Source organism: Carcharodon carcharias, chromosome 7, assembly GCF_017639515.1.
Source record: "Carcharodon carcharias isolate sCarCar2 chromosome 7, sCarCar2.pri, whole genome shotgun sequence".
In the NCBI taxonomy this organism is placed as follows: Eukaryota; Metazoa; Chordata; class Chondrichthyes; order Lamniformes; family Lamnidae; genus Carcharodon; species Carcharodon carcharias.
In genome coordinates, this window is record NC_054473.1 from 166,482,104 (window position 1) to 166,500,672 (window position 18,569).

The following is an 18,569-nucleotide window of genomic DNA, read 5'->3' on the forward strand; positions in this document are numbered from 1 at the left end:
AAGGACTACTGCGGTTGAAGAAGGCAGCTCACCACCACCTTCTCAGGGATGGACAGTAAATGCTGACCTAGCCAGAAACGCCCACTTTCCATGCGTGAATATAAAATAAAATGGGGAACAGTTATAAAATATATGGTGTATAAAATGTCTCAACTCAGGGATACTCAGCATAAGGTATACAGCTAAATCTGGTCCAACTGGCTCTTTGAAGTTGTCAAAATGTACTTGTTTATTCAAAAACTACTGAATTTAATATTGTTAAATACTGAAACTTAATCATTCGCATCCATTTTTACAAAAAAGTGGTTCCCACAATAGAAGTCCCTTAAAATGCATTAAATTAATCTTGTCCTTATCATCTAGAATAATTTATTATGCAGTGTTATTTGCAGATTGTTTGATTAAACGTGATTGAATTCTCTTAAATTAGAATACTTCAAAAATTTGATTATTGATTTATTAAGGATACATTCCAGCTCCTAAGTTTGTGCGTCAGTAGTATAAATCATACTTTCTACATTGGCAGGGTGCCTATGCACTGCATATGTTATGAGTACTCCGTGGGTATGCAATTTAGTAGCGTGTGCATATGTACAATTCTGAGGTTTTTTTTTCCCTTAAAAAAAAATCCAATTCTTAATGCTTGGGTAGTTTCAATGTAATTATGTGATAACTTGTACCATTTAACATGATTGGTTTGTCGGGTAGTACAACATCTTATAACTGCAGGAATAATCATCGATTTACAGTTCCAAACTGCCTTCTGGACGTATTTAGTAATATTTTCCTCAGTTATTAGTGTATACTAATGCACTCCACCAATATTTCCACTCACAATGACCAGAGGGAAATATACCTCCACATAGGTACAATACAATAATCAAATGTGTCAGCTATGATGTATGATTCTATTTTCAAATACACAACTTAACACACAACAAATCATGTTTTCGAACAATACAGAGCTTTAAATTGTATCAAAATACGTCATCCTGTCACTTGGATGTGATGAAAATAACAAGACTCGTGTAGTTCTAGCCACTCCATTGCCCAAGAAAAGGCTTAATTAAGTACCGTCTTCACAAAGACAGTGCTTTGGTGATGTTACCGGGTTTGTACACAGTGCCAGCTGAGAGCACACATAAGTGGATAGACTTAGAGCTGAAATGGACACATTATATTCACCAGGGACACACCAGCGGCACTGGCTGATTACCCTCAAATTTCCAACTTAAAAGCAGATGAGAGTTTAAAAAAAAAGCCTTTTACACTGAAGAACCTGGGAGATCCTTTTGATGAATGTTATCCCTTCAAACTTCTCTAGTCTTGCCCTCAGTTGGGCAGGAGTCCAGTCATATGAAGTTACAATAATTGGGGTCTTTTCAAGATTTTCACTGGGGAAGAAAAAAATAATCAAATCTTGGCCTAATGTCTTTTAATCTGCTGTGATTCTTAACTCCCAAGTTCATTTACCGTCAGCAGCAAGAGCCAGCTGGGGTAGAAACTATTCCTATTTTTAGCAAGATTTCCTATCACACATTTACATTGTTTATAAAGACAATAGGAGTTAAGTAGTTTATAACTACCTATTCATACTTTTTCTCAGAGATTTGAAGTACGTCATTCAGAGATTTGCAGAAGATCCAAGACAAGAGGTGAGCAAAATCCACAAAATAGCTCGATAAATGTATTATAGACTAGGGGCAAAATCTTATGGCCCAGTCACAGAGGGGGCGGGGCTGTAAAATGTGACGAGCCATTCAAAAGTCCATTGACTTCTGTGGGACCATAAAATCCCACCAGCATAAAATTCCACCTATAAATGTTACAGATGGCGATATTAGTTGATAAATGTTTGTATGATATTCTTTGCTATAATGCAGGAGTTGATCAATTTATTGTAGCCTACAAAAGTCCAGGTCCACTACTGCATGTATAGCAGGAGTGAAGCATGAGTGGTTAATGCCTTCTCTAAAATAGCAAACAGACAAGAGTATGCTAAGTATTTACCTGCTTATGTCACCAGTAGTGATTTCAAGGTTTATCTTTCTAAGCCACATTTAAACATGCTTTGCATTTGATAAATCACAGAATCATAGAATAGTACAACACAGAAGGAGGCCATTCAGCCATTGAGTCAGCACTGGCTCTTCTAAAGAACAATCCAGTTAGGCCCATTTCTCCCCCACCTTTCCCCACATTCCTGCATTTTATTTCTCTTTCAAGCATTTATACAATTATCTTTCTGAAGACGACTATGGAGTCTGTATCCACTACACTATCAGGTGGTGTATTCCAAATCCTAATCACTTATTACATTAAAAAAGTTTTTCCTCATGGTGCTTCTAGTTCTTTTAACCACCTGAAATATATTCCCTCTGGTTATTGGTGTTTCAGTGATTGGAAATTGTTTTTTAAACCATCTAAATTCTTTGTGACTTTAAACGCCTCTATCAAAACTCCTCTTAACCTTTTCTGCTCGAAGGGGAACAATGCCACATTCTCCAGTCTGTCTGTGTAACTGCGATGCCTCATCCCTAGAATCATTCTAGTAAATCTCTTCTGAACCTTCTCTAAAGTCTTCATGTCCTTTCTAAACTGTGGTGTCTGCAATAGGATGCAATTGTCCAGCTGGGACCAAACTAATGTTTTAAATAGGTGAAGGATAACTTCCTGGCTTTTGTAGTTTATGTCTTTATAAAATCCAACATCCCATTTATTTATTAACTCATTTGTTAGCCTGTCTGCCACCTTAAAGGATATATGCACAAACACATTGAGATTTTTTTATGTGCTTTTTTCTTATTATTCTTCCTAACAAAATGTATCACCTCACAATTTTCAAAATAGAACTTCATCTGCCATGTACCCCAAACTGTCTATGTCCTCTTAAAGCCTATGACTAACTTCCTCATTGTCTATTTCCAAGTTTGTGTCATCTGCAAATTTTGAAATTGTGCCCTAAACTCCCAAGCCCAAATCATAGTACTGAAGTTTGGGGAACTCTGTTGTATGCTTTCTACCAAATCCAAAAAATAGCCATTCACCACAACCATTCTGTTTTCTATCCCTTAGCTATTCCTCCAAAGCCATCTACTCCCACCGCCTTTTCATCATTTGTTAGGAGAACATCCTGTGGGTACAGGACATCTCTGTTCCTTTAATGTTTCTCCACCAGGAGCTTCAGTATAGAATTGAAAACTGGGAGCTTTCTCTTTTTCATGTTCATCCATTTTCTGTCTTTCCCAGATTAGGTTCAGCTGCCACAGGAATCCCAGCACCTAGAATTAGTTTAAACCCTTCCCCATTGCGATAGTTAACATGTCCACAAGGATATTGATCCCAGCTGTGATCAAGTGGAGACTATCCATCTTGAACAGGCCTCTCTTGCGTCACAAGTGGTCCAAATGTCCCATGAATCTGAAGTCCTCCCTCCTGCACCATGTCTAACCTACACATTAATCTGAAGTATTTTCCTACTTCTGCGCTCACTATAAAGTGGCACTGGGAGCAATCTTATTCTCGGCATACTCTACGGGAAACCTAGGAGTTGTATGATCAGGGGAAACGTAATTGGGCATCTGAGTCAGCTTGAAATATTGTTAATGAGTAGCACAGAGCCTAAACCAGGAATTGACAATTAGAATAGTGGATTCAAAGTCAAATCAAGTACAGAAAGAGAAATAAAGAGAGGGAAAGGACAAATGGATAGTGATAAAGAGAGTAAAGAGACAAAGAAAAGGTTTTAAAAAATAATTTTTTATAATCTCCAACAATAATTAAAAGCTGAAGGGATGAGATTGCAAACTTGTAAAAGTTGATTTTCATTGCCAGATAGGTTGTTGACTGTAATTAAGGTTTATCTCTCTACTAAAAAGGATATTAGTTTGAAATGGACATGCCCTAATTTTTTGTGATGAGTTTAAACCGTATCTACAATATCAATACAGAAATGTCATGCTGTTCAATACACTTGCAGGGGTAGCTAAACAGTGAGATTTTGTTCTTGCACAGTTTACAGAGGACTGGAACAGCTTAGACAGCAACTTCTGGATTTTTACACTTAACCTTGCATCTGCACTCATTTCAAGTAATTGTTCAATTTGCTCATAAATAATAGATCGCTGTTAATCTCACCATTATCTTTGTAGTAAATTCTGGCCCTGTGTCTTTTGAATGCCCTAAATCTAATCTCCGTCAGTGTTGAGTTGCTGATTGGCATCAGATGTGCTGTAATTTATTTTGGTATTGCTGGGCAGTGGAGGGGAAAATAATTATTAGCCAGGCTTTCCATTCTTCATTCATTAATGGAGCCTGGCTTGGATGCAATGATTCCCCCAAAGCCACTGCCATAGTTACAGAACAACTGAAAATTATGGCTAGCAATTGACCTTATACTTTGTCAGAATGACCATAATTACAAGCTTTTATAGAATAGTTACCATTTGACATAGGTCTAGGAAATTAACTCCTGCCTTGAGGGTTGGTTTCGACATAGGGCTCACTAGTTATCCAAGAAGTAGACCAGAATGAAAACACAAAACAAAAACAAAACTACAAATTGAGCTATTAACTTACAATAACAAATGACCGTTACATCGAATATTGTTGAGATGTGAGCCATGTCACGGTTTTTGACCTCTTTAAGGTTTCCATGGGAAGAATTTTCCCCCCCAATGGGGGGGATGTGCGGGGTGGGCGGGAGTGGGCGTGAACCCAATCGGCGCCCCCGATCGGGTCCGCGCCGCCATTTTACGTGTACGTTCCCTGTGTGGGCGGTGGCCGATTCCTTGAGCCGGGGCCTGCGCTCTTTCACGAGAAAGACGCAAAATCTCCCTGAGGCACAGGGACGCCCCAGGGAGACCAGTTCAAGTTCAGAAAAATTTAATAAAGGGGAAAAATTTTTTTAAGGACATGTCCCCTCATGTGAAACTTTCACATAAGCTGGGACATGTCTATTAATTTTTTTCAAACATTTTAATTTAATTAATAAACCCTTCATGAAACCTCATCACTCCCTTGGGGAGGTTTCATGAAAAATGTGAGGGCCGCCTGGGCTCTTCGCCTGCCCGCCAACCTTAAGGTTGGATGGGCAGCATTCCTAACAACTTTAATTACTTTCTTAATGGCCTTAATAGGCCTTTGACAGTCGGCTGTGTGCCCGCTGAACTGACAACCTAAATGATGTGCAGTGACATCGGGACACACGCCTGACGTCACTGCGCATCTTTTTACACGTTGGCGAGTGGGCCTCACCCCTGCTCAGCGACCTGAAAATTCTGCTGCATGTTTTTGATCGATTCAGAGTGGGTAGACTAGTATCTTATTTCTTAATGCTTAAAAAGTCCTTGTGCACACAATGAGGTTGAGAAATTAGTCAGAAAATTAATCCTTTCTCCCGCCCCTGAAAAATTTTATGACAAATATAATCTGAGGGCAATACATAGGTGTGTGTGTATATGTGCATAATGTAGCACATTGTGACCCCTTTAAACTTATTTCATCACATTCACTCACTCGCTGACTTTTCCAGGACTGCATCATCCAATTCAGGGTCACGGTGAGTTGAAGCCTATCCCGACAGGCAATGGGCGTCATCTAGGTAGGCAGGGTACATCCAGAACAAGACGCCACACACACACACACACACACACACGCATGTCTGTGGATGGTGGGAGGAAACCGGAACACCCAGAGGAAACCCACGCAGACGCTGGGAGGACGTGCAAACTCCAAACAGGCAGTCACCCGAGGTCAGGATCGAACCCAGGTCCCTGGAGTTGTGAGGCAGCAGCGCTGACCACAGCGCCAGCGTGCTGCTCTTTCATCACATTCAGTGCTTATTTTTTTAAAAAGTTGAATTTAAATGAATTCGCTCATTTGCCCTCAAGTTACAGCTTTAAGTCAGGCCCTGTACACAGAATGACTGATTCACTGATTGTGGAAACTTTAAATTGATCTGGAATTGAAAAGTAGATCATTGGATAAATAAAAGTCACCCAGTACCAGTCTAATATGGGTCAGTGAGCATATTTTAAATATAGGGCTTGACACTCAAGCTGATCAATTGTATTCTGGCAGGTCCATTCCTGTTTGTTGAGTGTTCGGGCTGGCAAAGATGGCTGGTTCCAGCTCTACAGTCCAGGAGGAGTAGCCTGCGATGATGATGGGGAGCTTTTTGCCAGTATGGTACGTGTTTGCAATAATGTGAGTTAATACCTTCTGTTTATGTTACAAATAGGCATAAGATAATACTTTGTTTATTAAACTGAGTTAAAGTTATACTTATTTATACAATATTTTGTGCAGTAAATGATCCAAACCTTTAATCTCTATTGCTGGTATTCTGTTTCATCTATTGGAAATGAGTGATAGACAGTTCCATTTGTCATAATATTTTTGCTTCTAATAGTCCCAACGTGAGCAGGTTAATTCTGTTCTCACAAGCACACAGTCTGAAAGGATTTGTTTCAGCTGGAAGTGAAACACTTTCCAAACATATGGATTGCATAGGCTATACAGCATGGAAACAGGCCATTGGGTCTAACCAGCCTTTGCCAGTGTTTATGCTCCACTTAAATTTCCTCCCATCTTCCTTCATCTAAATTTATAATCTTAATCATCTATTCCTTTCTCTCTCAGATGCATATCTAACTTCCCCTTAAATGTACCAAATTATTCACTTCATTTGCTGCCCTGTGGTAGCAAGTTCCATATTCTCACCATTCTAAAGGTAAAAAAGTTTCTTTTGAATTCCCTATTGGATTTCTTGGTGACTGGTATTGATGGCCTCTAGTTATGCTCTTCCCCACAAGAGGAAACGCTCACTCTGTGTCCACTTTATAATGTTAAATACCTCTATTAGATCATCTCTCAGCCTTCTTTTTTCAAGGGAGAAGAGACACAGCCTTTCATTCCTTTCCTGATATATATCACCACACATGTTTGGCTGATGTCCTCGATTATATAAAGCTATGCCAGCAAGTTCAAATTCAAAATACGTGCTTAGAGCTCTGTAACAGCTGTATTCAATCTCTGATCAGTGCACTTCCTATGAGATTGTGAACAGGAAGGAAAGTTAGAATTTTCAGCAACATATAAAGGTATACTGGTTTATTGCAGTCGTATTATAGGATGAGCTTAGCCAGTACTGTGGTTGACATCTCTAGCTAGATTTTGGCCGTCGAGTGGCTGAGTAGCCAGAGGGTGTTGACCACCTGATCGTGCCATGGGGAGGCCCAGTGCATTTTAAGGGCCAGACCTCATTCATTGTCTCTGTGGGCACCCCAAATCGGGCAGCCTAGAGACCCAGCCTGTTGATAGGTAGAGGGGTGAGAGATGGACCTGTTCTTAGAGGGAAGGGGTAACCTGTGAGACAGAAACCTAGTTTCATTTTAAGCAGCCTGCAGGAACATTCATGCTCTTGCCCTACAAAAAATAAGAACTTATTTTTATCATTACTACTCTAAAATGGCTATTGGTATCCTTTGTATATGATAGAAATCCAATTTGCATATTAAAGGGATCTACCACCTGAAACAGGTGGTCTCTTTGGCTACACAATGGTAGGACTCTTATAAGGTAGTAGTGGCCAAAGTGCTAACATAAATGCGGTGGTAAGCCACTTTTTGGGCCTCTAAGAGCCCTTTTACATCAGTCAAATTCTAAGCCTGAGTGAGATCTGGCCTAGAACAACAGGTGTTTGCATTTATTTGATTATCAAGAGCTCCCACTCAGGTTAGGATTCCAATTATGCCGACATTACATAGCAGCAGAACTTATGCTTCATATTTTATTACACCATGGCTCCGCTGCATGATCTCCACATGATGCTTACTATCATACCCACCACTGCACTGTATCTGAAGACTGAACAACTGTATGCCATTGAATTGCAGCAGACTCGATAATACCTGAGCCCCCAATGAGATTGAGCCCAACTTAATCAAATAATTTAATTATTCCCCAGGCTTTAGGCAGACAGCTGCCCCAAGTTGGATTCTGTGCTGGGAGGTATTAAATTACCTGGATGATGCCTGATTTATAGCAGCCTATTGCAAATATCTGCCTTTAAGGCCAAGGCCCACACAAAGAATTAAGAATGAGAAACATTAGTTAGCCTATAATTTGAGCAAATAACTCTACATTCTGGCGTGCACTTTGTCCTCTAGCTGAAATTTCATAACAAATTCAAATCTGTAGCTATATTATACAAAGAAGCTTGAGAGACGGAAGCTCAGTGGATAAATGGGGCCATTGTCTTTGTTTTCATAGGCAAGTTCCAGTGATGCTTTCACATAACGTCACTCATATCTGAACTTTACTTGAACCATTTAGAGTCTGCGATCAATCTCTGGCAGAACCAAGTGAGCCTGCTCAGGCTTCATTGCTGGAATTTTTGGAATAATCCTGATTAGGCCAGGTGAAGGAGATAGGGAAGGACACTGCTATATAATGTGATCTCCTCTCTTTCCACCCTGTGAGCAAGATTCAGTTAACACCATTCTAAGCTAGGGACTGGTTATACTGATCTCTTTCATCTTTGCATAAGCCAAGTTTGTTAGCTTGCAGATAGTGAGAGAAGTCTGCACGTTGTAAATGGCTTTATTTAGCAAGAACATTAAAATCAAAATGCATTTTTTCAGTGAAGCATTTTCCTCTCTATTTAGGCTCCTTAACAGTAAGCACCACTGGTTGTTGGGCTGCTGCCAGTGCTAATTAAATGCCACCAATGAACATTCTGGGCTGCTGCTCCGCAGCTTTTTCTCTTCCACTCCTGGGGTGGGGCGGGGGGGCGTTGTGTTGCAGGGAAGAGTTGGAGTAGAGGGATCCTGCGATGCTCTTGCCTTCCTTTGGGCCTCTTTGTTGAGACCCTTCTGAGATTTAAAACTTGCCATATATGAGCAAGAAATGAAACGAGCAGCTTTTGTTGCATGGTACACATTGGTGTACCAGTGCATAGTGCGGCTAATTATCTCTAAATGACATGGCTAGAATTTAATGTGAGGGGCATTTAATCGGGAAAGGGTGGGATGGGTGGAGGAGGGTGGAGGGTGGGGAACTCACCGCCTTCCTTATCCGCCCCAATCAAGTCTGAGGCCTGGGGTGGGAAAGCAAATGGTTGGCCTTCCCACTCTATGACCAAATGAGGCCCTTAAGTAGATTCTTAACGCCCACTTAAGGGCTTCTTCCCGCTGCTGCTGGTATTCACCCAACAGCAGGCAGGGACTCGTCTTGTGGGAAGTCTGAAATGGCTTCAAGGGCGGTCCCTCATTGTCAAGGACTCGGTGCCTGATTGAGGGGCCTGGCACTGAGCCATAACCCTGCCAACAGCTCTTGGAAGGTGGGATTTTCATCCTAGGGCTCTTGATGACAGGGAAGGTCTGCCACTGCCCACATTGGCACTTAATGCAGCAGGACTTCCCAGAAGTCGGCAGCGCGGGACTCTCGCAGGCTGTCTACCCATGGTGTCCTGCTGAAAACCGGAAATTGACCAGTATCAGTGTTTGTCTCTGTTGTAATATATCGCTTGTCATACATGTGCAGCCATTTATTGTTTTTCTCCTTAGGTGCACATTTTAATGGGTTCCTGCTATAAGACAAAGAAGTTCTTGTTATCGCTGGCTGAGAATAAGCTGGGGCCGTGTATGCTGTTGGCTTTGAGAGGAAACCAAACAATGGTAGAGGTGAGCCTCACACACACAAATGGGTTATATAACCTCATGATTAATATACACTGCAAGGTGCAGTTAGGATGCACGCATCAAAATTTTGTTTCAGTTGTCACAGGCACTATTGCATTTTATACATATACGTTTGTTTCATAACATGGTTAGAATGAAAGGTAAACCTTTCATCCCCTATAAAGCTTCTCTTCGCTTTAACGCCAATATAAATTATTTTGATGGGCCAGTGAAATCAACCAGCAGTAAGCAGTCTCATAGAAGCTTGATTTGATTTACTTCACTTTTTATTCTCCTCGACATAGTCTTCGTTGTCTTTTTTTTTTGAGAAAACAGGAGTCTACCTTTAAGATATCTTCATGATCCAGCCTGGTGGGAACATCATTAAACATTTCAGAAAGAGATGCACTCTAATCTCACAGCTGGTGTCCTCTGCTTCCAGGCCACCTGGTGGATGGGGGATCCTCATGCCCAGACTTTGACATTCAAATGTGAATCTTGCGTTAAGAGTTGAGCTGTTGGTCCTCCCTAGACTAGACACAATGTGAAGTTATATTGATGTCTGACTTGCAAAGAGTCTGGTGTTAAATAGGGCCAAAATGTCTAGACAGTTTATAGCTGGTAGTAACTAGAATAAGCATTCTTTTACTTTCTAACTTAATTTTATGGGAGTGCGAAAGGGACTTGTCTTTTTTTACGTATTTTAGGTCTGTATTTGAAGTAAAACTTTCTGGGCTGGAGAGCTGTGCTGCAGTGCACTAGCTCACTTAACAACAGTGTCGTTTCTAAAGATCTATTTGTCAGTTAAATCTTACACTGACTTAGTGTGTTTGTTAGACAGTTTGGCAGTGAACAGATAACTGGAATCAAATGTGAAGCAACACATATTCAGAGGGAAATAATAGAAAATTCCTGCAGTTTGCACACAATTTTATTTCTAGAGCTCCAAAAAAAATATGGTGGTAACAACAGAATAGTTGCTCTGCTGAAATCCAAGCTGGGACAGTGTTGTACCCCAACGACTATCATTAAATACATTATAATCGTTAGCTGGCAGTGAATCAAAATGCTCTAATTCAGTCCAAGGGTTTCTGATGACATTCATAAACTGAACAAGTAAAGCTCAGCTTGCCCCAGTGACTGAATGACCGCAGTGAGTTCACTGCCAATAGTTTGCTTTCGTGAATAATATGTACTGTCCCACATACTACAAAGGCCTGTTTAAAAGATGATTTGCTTATGGTCAAGCAAGGGTAATATAACATAAAATGTGAACATAGGCCTCCTCATGAGCTGGTGTTTCAAGGGAGTGTCATTGAAAACTCCAATTCGAAGGGAAAGTTGGGCACACAGCTGACATTAGCAGTTGCTCTCATTATAATTGCTTGCTGTCAAATCCTATTTTAAAAAGTCTCTGCAGGCACCCATTAATAAACTTGGACTAGGAATTGGCTACATCTGATTGAAGTAGATGGAAGGACACTAAGAGTTACAGTGACAGTGGCCCTGAAGTTATATTAAGTAGTTTTTTTTTATTCACACTATATTTAAAATTTTCAGCCTAGTAAGTACGCTGTGGCATACTAGCATCTCTCTATTTGTCAGTGTTTATCCAACTTATAATAAAAATGCTACGTTAATGTGCATTTCCTAATTTTCAGGACATACTTCTTTCCTATTTCATTATAGATAAGTTTATTCTGAGTTAATATTTTGCAAATAATTGGCTCGTACAAATTTAGTCCAAAACATCTATTTTTTAAAAAAGAGAGAAAAAAAAAAACGCATTTGCAAGTGAAGAGGAACAACTCCAGAGAATACCTTATTAATGCAGAATGTCTGCCTTAAAAAAACTTGGAAAATTAAACTTAAAAGTGTGAGAGAATTCCACAAATTTCATTCTGGGTTCTGACTTTCTGCCAGAAATTCCCTCCAACTAAATGTTAGGAAAAGTGAAGCCATAGTTTTTAGGCCACCACAAATTTCACTCCTTAGACACCGACTCCATCCATCTCCCTGGCAGCTGTTTGAAGCCAAACAAGACAATTCACAACCTTGGTGTTGTATTTGACCCTGCGATGAACTTCTCACCATCTTTCCCTTCCATTGTCAGGACTGCCTATTCCTGAAACCTTTGGAACACCACCTGACTTCACCCTGGCTCAGCTCTTGGTGTTGAAATCCTCATCCATGCCTTTGTTACCCCTAGACTTGAAAATGCCAACATGCTATTGGCCAGCCTCCCCCCACACGTGTGCACCCTCCCCCCCCTCCCCCAATCCCCTCCATTAGCTTGACACCATCATCAAACTCTATTGCCCATATCCTAATACACACCAAGTCCTGCTAACCCATCATCCCTGTGTTCAATGGCTTACATTGGTGCCTGGTCCAGCAGTGCCTCTATTTTAAAATTTTCATATTTGCTTTCAAATCCCTCCATGGTCTTGTCCAGCCTTCCCTCTGTAATCTGCTCCAGCCCTACAACCCTCTGAAACCTCTGTGCTCCTCCAATTCTGGTCTTTTCTGCATTCCTGCTTTTAATTACTCCTCCCATGGTAGCCATGCTTTCATCTGCCTAAGCTCTGGAATTCCCTCCCTAAACCTCTCAACTGCTCTAGCTCTCTCTCCTCCTTTAAGACGCTCCTTAAAGATTCTTTTTTGACCAAGCTTTTGGTCGCCCACCCCAACTTTTCATTATGTGGCACAGTGTTAAATTTTGTTTGATAACACTCCTCTGAGGCAACTTGGGACATTTTACTACATTAAATATACTATATAAATGCAAGTTGTTGTTGTTGTTGTTGTAGTAGAATTAAACTCTCACTGACTTTACTTTGCACAGCTCTCTGGCCTCCAGCTCACTTCACTTAACAATTAATCTTTGTGGCTTTAGAGGAATACAACTCCACCTACGAATAATAGATCCTCTGTTACGTGGTATAGCACTCCTATCATCTGACATTCTTTGAGCATCACCATGGGGAGTCAATTAGTAAATGAGCAGAAAAGTATGTCATTGATGACCTAATGGGAGGATGTGTTCAAATTCCCAACATTTAGTGGTAAGAATGTGAGTGAAAGTTTAACTCGCGAGCATAAAATGAGGGACAAACTTACCAAAATTAGCTGGCGATTTTCCGTGTCTGATGTGCACCCAATGTTCAATGGCTGCCATATTAGATTGGGCTACTCTTGGTTATGAATGGCACCCACCTAAAACGAGCATTAAGTCCGATTTTCATAAATATTCAGCTTGTATGCACCACACAAGATTGGCCCATTTGTACTGGATCTTAAGCAGCCTTCGCAGGAATCCATAAAGGGACCGCTGGAAAAAAGGCCCCAAAATGATGAGAACACTTGCTTTTTCTGGATTCGGAAGGAGCAGGAGTGTTTTTCCTACCTCCCACAAAAGAATTATTTGGAGCCGCTAATAGATTGGGGTCACCCCCATCTCTGGATTGCTTCCTCCACCCCACTACTGAATGAGGTCTCAGTTTTCCTGTCTAATCGCCTCTAACACCCTCAGTACCACACTAAAGTGTCAGCCCAGTGCAGTCTAGATTATGTCTGGAGTGGGGTTTAAATCCACGGCCTCTTGGCTCGGAGGCAAGAGTGCCGCCACTGAACCAAGGCTGACACCTTCAGGAAGCCACTGCGTATTTGGAGGACTGATGTACTTGTGAAGATCCATTGGTTAGTAAGATGGTACACTTTTTTGATATAATATTTAAATTGAAAAAATTCCTTCAATTTCCATAAACTCTAGATCCTGTGTTTGATGCTCGAGTACAACATCATCGACAACAATGACACACAGCTTCAAATTATCTCCACATTAGAAAGCACAGATGTTGGAAAGAAGATGTATGAACAGCTCTGTGACAGGCAAAGGGAGCTAAAAGAGCTGGTAGGTTTTATTTAAGTTTCTATTTCATCCTTACATGGTACTCTCTCTATTTATTTTTATGATCCCCACTATCAAATCTTAACCTGAGCCATCAGGCAGATCGATTGCCGTTGTGTCTTTTCCCATTCTGCTCAGCAGTTTTATTGCTGGGAAGTGCCTAAAAATGCTGTCCTCTATTTGGGGAAGTGTGTGGTCCCCTCCTACAACTTTGAGGGGCTCTATTGACTATAATTCAACATTAAATTATGACTGAAAGGTCTGGAAGGCTGACTGATGTGGTGAATGGAAATGGTGCATCAGATTTAATCTTCTGAGGTTTTGGGGCTGAGCAGATGAAACATTCCTCTGTGCCTGACATCGATACAACTGATGCCGAGGCTCCAACCCTAAAATGTCATTCTTTATCAGTGATGTTGCTAATCTTGATAGTGATGGTGTGTTATAGTTCACTGAGGAAGTCCAAGTTGCTGTGGCAACATGCACTTTTACATGCATGCTGTATTCTGGAGCTATAGATAGCGATGGTAGAGACTCAACTTTCTTTCTGTCATATGGCTGACCAGAAATCTCTCCCGCTCCTACTGCCTACCATTAGCATGTGTTGGAAGGATTTGCAGGTTGACACTCAACCTGTTGGGCTGTATTACTCATGCATCTTCCTTGGCCTTCAAATCCTGGAATGGAACTTGAACCCGGAGCTTCTGGTCCAGAGACTGGGATGCTATCCACTGCACCACAAGACCTCCCCAACATTTGTTTAACCACACCGAAATTAAGTTCAGCTTTAAGTAAGTGCACTTTTAGTCTCTAATGTCAAGGGCAAAAGTTAGATACTGCAAATAGTGAGACAGAGTGAAGAAAATTTAACAGCAGGGTGTCTAAATTTCCTTTCATGTTCAAAAGAGTTAAAAGTTGTATCTGACAGATTAAATGCCCCCCATTCATGTGAAATTCCTTATTTTTCTTGCAGCAAAGGAAGGGTGGACCCACACGACTAACACTGCCATCCAAATCCACAGTAAGTTGTGATTTAAGCTGACGTTTTCCCAACATAATTATGTTTAGCCCAGTACCATCATACAGCCACAAGAAAGCCCTCCCTTATTCTGTTTTAGTAGCTTCCAGATTGCCGTTGACTGCAGTTTGCAACTTTCAGCTCTGAACTCACAAGGAGTCAATCACTTAGGGGAGCTTTTTAATGTAGCTCGCCTGGTGGGAAGGTGACAGGATCAGATCTGCCACCATGGAAAATAAAATTAGGCAAGGTAAAATCCCAGTACAAAATGGCCCCTAACTGGGCCTTTAATTCCGCTAATCGGCTGCCCAACACATGGAGTGGACCCAGTTCCCAATTCACCCCAAGGAAAGTTCCCCAGATACAGGAATGCATTGGGAAGGCATCCCGATGCAGCTCCCTCGTCACCCCCTATTTCTCAGCACCACCACCCTCTGCCCCCCCAACTCCTCCTCCACAGGGCTGGGAAACTTTAGCCCATTAACTATGTTTCTGTCTCCAGGCCAGCTGAATATTTCCAGCACTTTCTGTTTTTATTTCTGTATTGGTGATGGTGGTTAAGGGATAAATATTGGCTAGGGAAAACTCCCCTGCTCTTCACTTCTTATGCCTACTTGAGAGGCCAAATGCCTAATCTGAAAAACAGCACCTCTGGCAGTTAAACACACCCTCAGTGCTGCTTTGAAATGTTAGCTTAGGCTTTGTCCTCAAATCTTTGGAGTGGAGTGGAACTTGAGACCACAACCTTCTGACTTAGGTGAGAGCGCTTCCACTGAGCTAAAACTAACACCTCAAAAAGGAGATTTGAAAAAAAAACTACAGCAGATGGTAGTTAAATTGTGAAATTCTTTACCAAGATACACCATTGAAGCAAAAAGTATAAATTATTTCAACATGTGGAGCTAGCAGCAGATTGGAAGTAGAGTGGATTGGTTGTGTAGAAATAAATGCTGGCCAGTTTCAATGATGTAACATCCAATGATTTCATCCTACTGCTTAGTAATTTGGAATGGGAACCCCTGTCTAATGCTCCTCAATAATCTGGGGACAGCGAGATGAATTGTAGAATCCACTTTGCTCACTGAGATTGACTAATTCAGCATTGTTCAGAGAACTGCCTAGGACCATCTTGGTCTGTATGACTCAGCTCATGTCATGTAGTATAATTGTGCATTGAGTCATCGGGGCTGACGTATTTTGAGGTGGCTGCTCCAATTATCCTCTGCTGCCTATCTTTTTTTGTTTCTCTCTCTCGCCATCCTCTTTGAAGCGTTTTTCCCCAAAAACTAACCTAAAAAATAAATGAAACTTCAAGCCACAATTTATTTCCAAATCTTATGGAAAAACAAAAGTAAAATGACTGGGATGGCCTGAGGAAAGATACCCTTTGAGCCATTGCATGGTGAATTGGACTGATGCATGCTGAGACATTCTCAACATTGCATAGGCTCACATTGTGGCATCTTAGAAATTGTAGGCACGGGTGTTGTTACCTCATCCCAGCTGACAGTTATGCATGTTAGAAGAATATTTATACAGGCATAGGCTTCTCGGAGAGGCTAAAATCTTGTTGTCAAAATGAGTCAATCAAGGCACATTAAGGCTCAAAAGCTAATTGCATAGGTAAATATAATAATGTTGTGAAATAGGTTTTTTATATTTCAAACCTTTTTTTCACCTTACAAATTTTAGTCCCTGAGAGCAGACTGAAATTGTGGTTGCTGGTTTAGAGATTCACAGTATGTAATGTGCGTCTCTGCAAAGGGATTTATATTTGAATAATTTGCATCAGCTTCTGATTTATTTTTGTTGGTAGATTTTCTTCACAGTTCCCAGTTATATATCCCTGATTTGTTGCCTTTTTAGGAATGTGAAATTTACATCAGAGAGATGAAATTGTGGCACAAAAAATTCCAAAGATACATAAAACTTTAAAGATAGAAGTGTGAACAAAATTGTGATCCTGGGTCTTATAAGACAGATGAAGTAACACTAAGCCTATGGAGATCATTGGTTAGGTTACAGTTAGTATATTGTGTATGGTTTTGGACATCTTATTTTAAGAGGGATATCAATGTTAATTGTCCATCAATTGAGTGTTTAATTGTGGTTTGCATCAACTGGGAATTCACCAGTGTTCATTTGTAGAGGAGCAGACTGAAATTGTGGTTGTTGGTTTAGAGCTGCACAATATGTAATGTGTCTCTAAATAAAAGCTTGTAAGTGCATAAAGGCTGTGCTTCAGTTATATCCTCTTGTTGCCTGCCTATTTTAAGTTGTTACAATCAAGGCCGTGGAGATGATACAGAAGAGATTGATTAAGCTGATGAGGGAGTTACTAGATAAACTGGGACCATTTCCGTGCTATTAAGAAGAGTTCAAAATTATGAAGGGTTTTGGTAAGGAAAAGGGTTTTTTTTTAAGGAGGCAACTGCAGAGAACTTTTTGTTTGAAGTAACAGAGAAATAACAGTCTTTGGCAGCACAAATAGGTTATGCTTACTAATGCCAGCTCTAACCTGGAGTCAATAAACTTAATCAAAAATTGGCTATTTCCCCCTAATATTTGTGAGTTCATTTTTGAAAGAGTTTGAGTCCTGTGGGCAGCATTAAACATGGACACATAGGCAATTATCATAAATTGCTTTTTACTCATGCTTGCTTCTCTGTTAAAAATAGCAAAAGTGGAAATGTTGAGTAGATATTTGGAAGGATTTCTTAATTTTGATTTAATTGGAGTCAGCCACACTTCGCGAAATTACAGATATTCAGAAATGAAGAGATAACTACAGCATTTTACCTTTTGATTTGATACCCAGTTAATCAATGTTAAATATGTATTAAAATGAATGCACTATACAATTAGAAAGCTGCAGCCATAGCTTATTTTATCTCAGCAGAATTGATAGTGGCAAATAAGCACTATACTATCAGGCAGATAACCCTGACATTGAGGAAAGATGTTCAAGAAGATATAAATCCCCCCTGACTTTCTAAAGGTCATCAATTCTAAACATGTAAAAGGCATGACTGGTTCCTGCAATGATTGCCATGTAAAAAGCATTTGTGTTTATGCGGCTGGTCACACAATAGTTGAGCACTATCAATTGAATAAGCTTAAGAGGGCCACACTGAGGAATAAAATATGCATGGGGAGTGACATTGAATGTAATCTGCAGAACAAGCATGAGATTTATAGATTCACTGATGTAATTGCTGCATTTTTCATCCTTCCCCAATGCACACTGCTCATCCTTACATGCCATTGATGGTTTTGATTTACCTACTAAATGCAATTTCAGTTAGAGATCTGAATATATACATAAACAGTAATGAAAGAAGGGCATTAACTGAACTGTACAGCCAGTGTGCCTGCAATCATTATGGTTGCAGAAAGTTACCTGAGTTACCAGCTGACTGTGGTGGGCAAGCAGCAAAGGTTTGAGGAATTAAGACCAGGGAAGTTTTAGTCTTCACTCCTCTCCTGAAGGTGTGGGTATATGTTGAGTGACTCATTTTGGTATCTTACCCCAAGTGACCAACTTTCATTTGTGAACTTGAGCAATGACTTTTGACAGATTATTTGACTCTGGTGATGATTGCAGCTAAGCCTTTTCTCACCTGACATCCACTTGATGGAAATGGTGAGTGGAGAACGATCAGAAGTGGGACTTCTGACTTACTGTTCACTCCCTAGCAATGGTTTTGTTATAGATTAGTTGATCTGAGCTCAGAGAGCAGTAGGGCCACTGTGATTGGACTCAGTGTCCAGTCACAGATATCCTATTTTCCCACCATCTGTGAGTAACTAACTCAGCACAGACTTAATCCACAGATGAAATCTGGGAGCTTCCAGGTTAGTATGTTCAGTACCACACTGAATCATATATTTGCTTAATAATCATCAAGAAAGTTTCTTAGAGTAATATATTGTCATTATTTATTAATATTTCTTTTCA

The 18,569-nt window shown here is 40.5% G+C and overlaps 1 protein-coding gene across 2 annotated transcripts in view; it reads left to right on the top strand.

The window, feature by feature from the left end:
- LOC121279799 (c-Maf inducing protein) overlaps positions 1 to 18,569 on the top strand; it is a 228,919-nt gene that overhangs the window by 196,196 nt on the left and 14,154 nt on the right. The window contains exons 13-17 of one of the 2 annotated variants that reach the window (XM_041191162.1): positions 1,607 to 1,655; positions 6,082 to 6,207; positions 9,570 to 9,686; positions 13,456 to 13,596; positions 14,567 to 14,614. In XM_041191162.1, coding sequence (XP_041047096.1) covers positions 1,607 to 1,655; positions 6,082 to 6,207; positions 9,570 to 9,686; positions 13,456 to 13,596; positions 14,567 to 14,614 — 481 coding nt within the window. The remainder of the gene's footprint in view (positions 1 to 1,606; positions 1,656 to 6,081; positions 6,208 to 9,569; positions 9,687 to 13,455; positions 13,597 to 14,566; positions 14,615 to 18,569) is intronic. The other variant, XM_041191163.1, reaches the window with a different exon arrangement.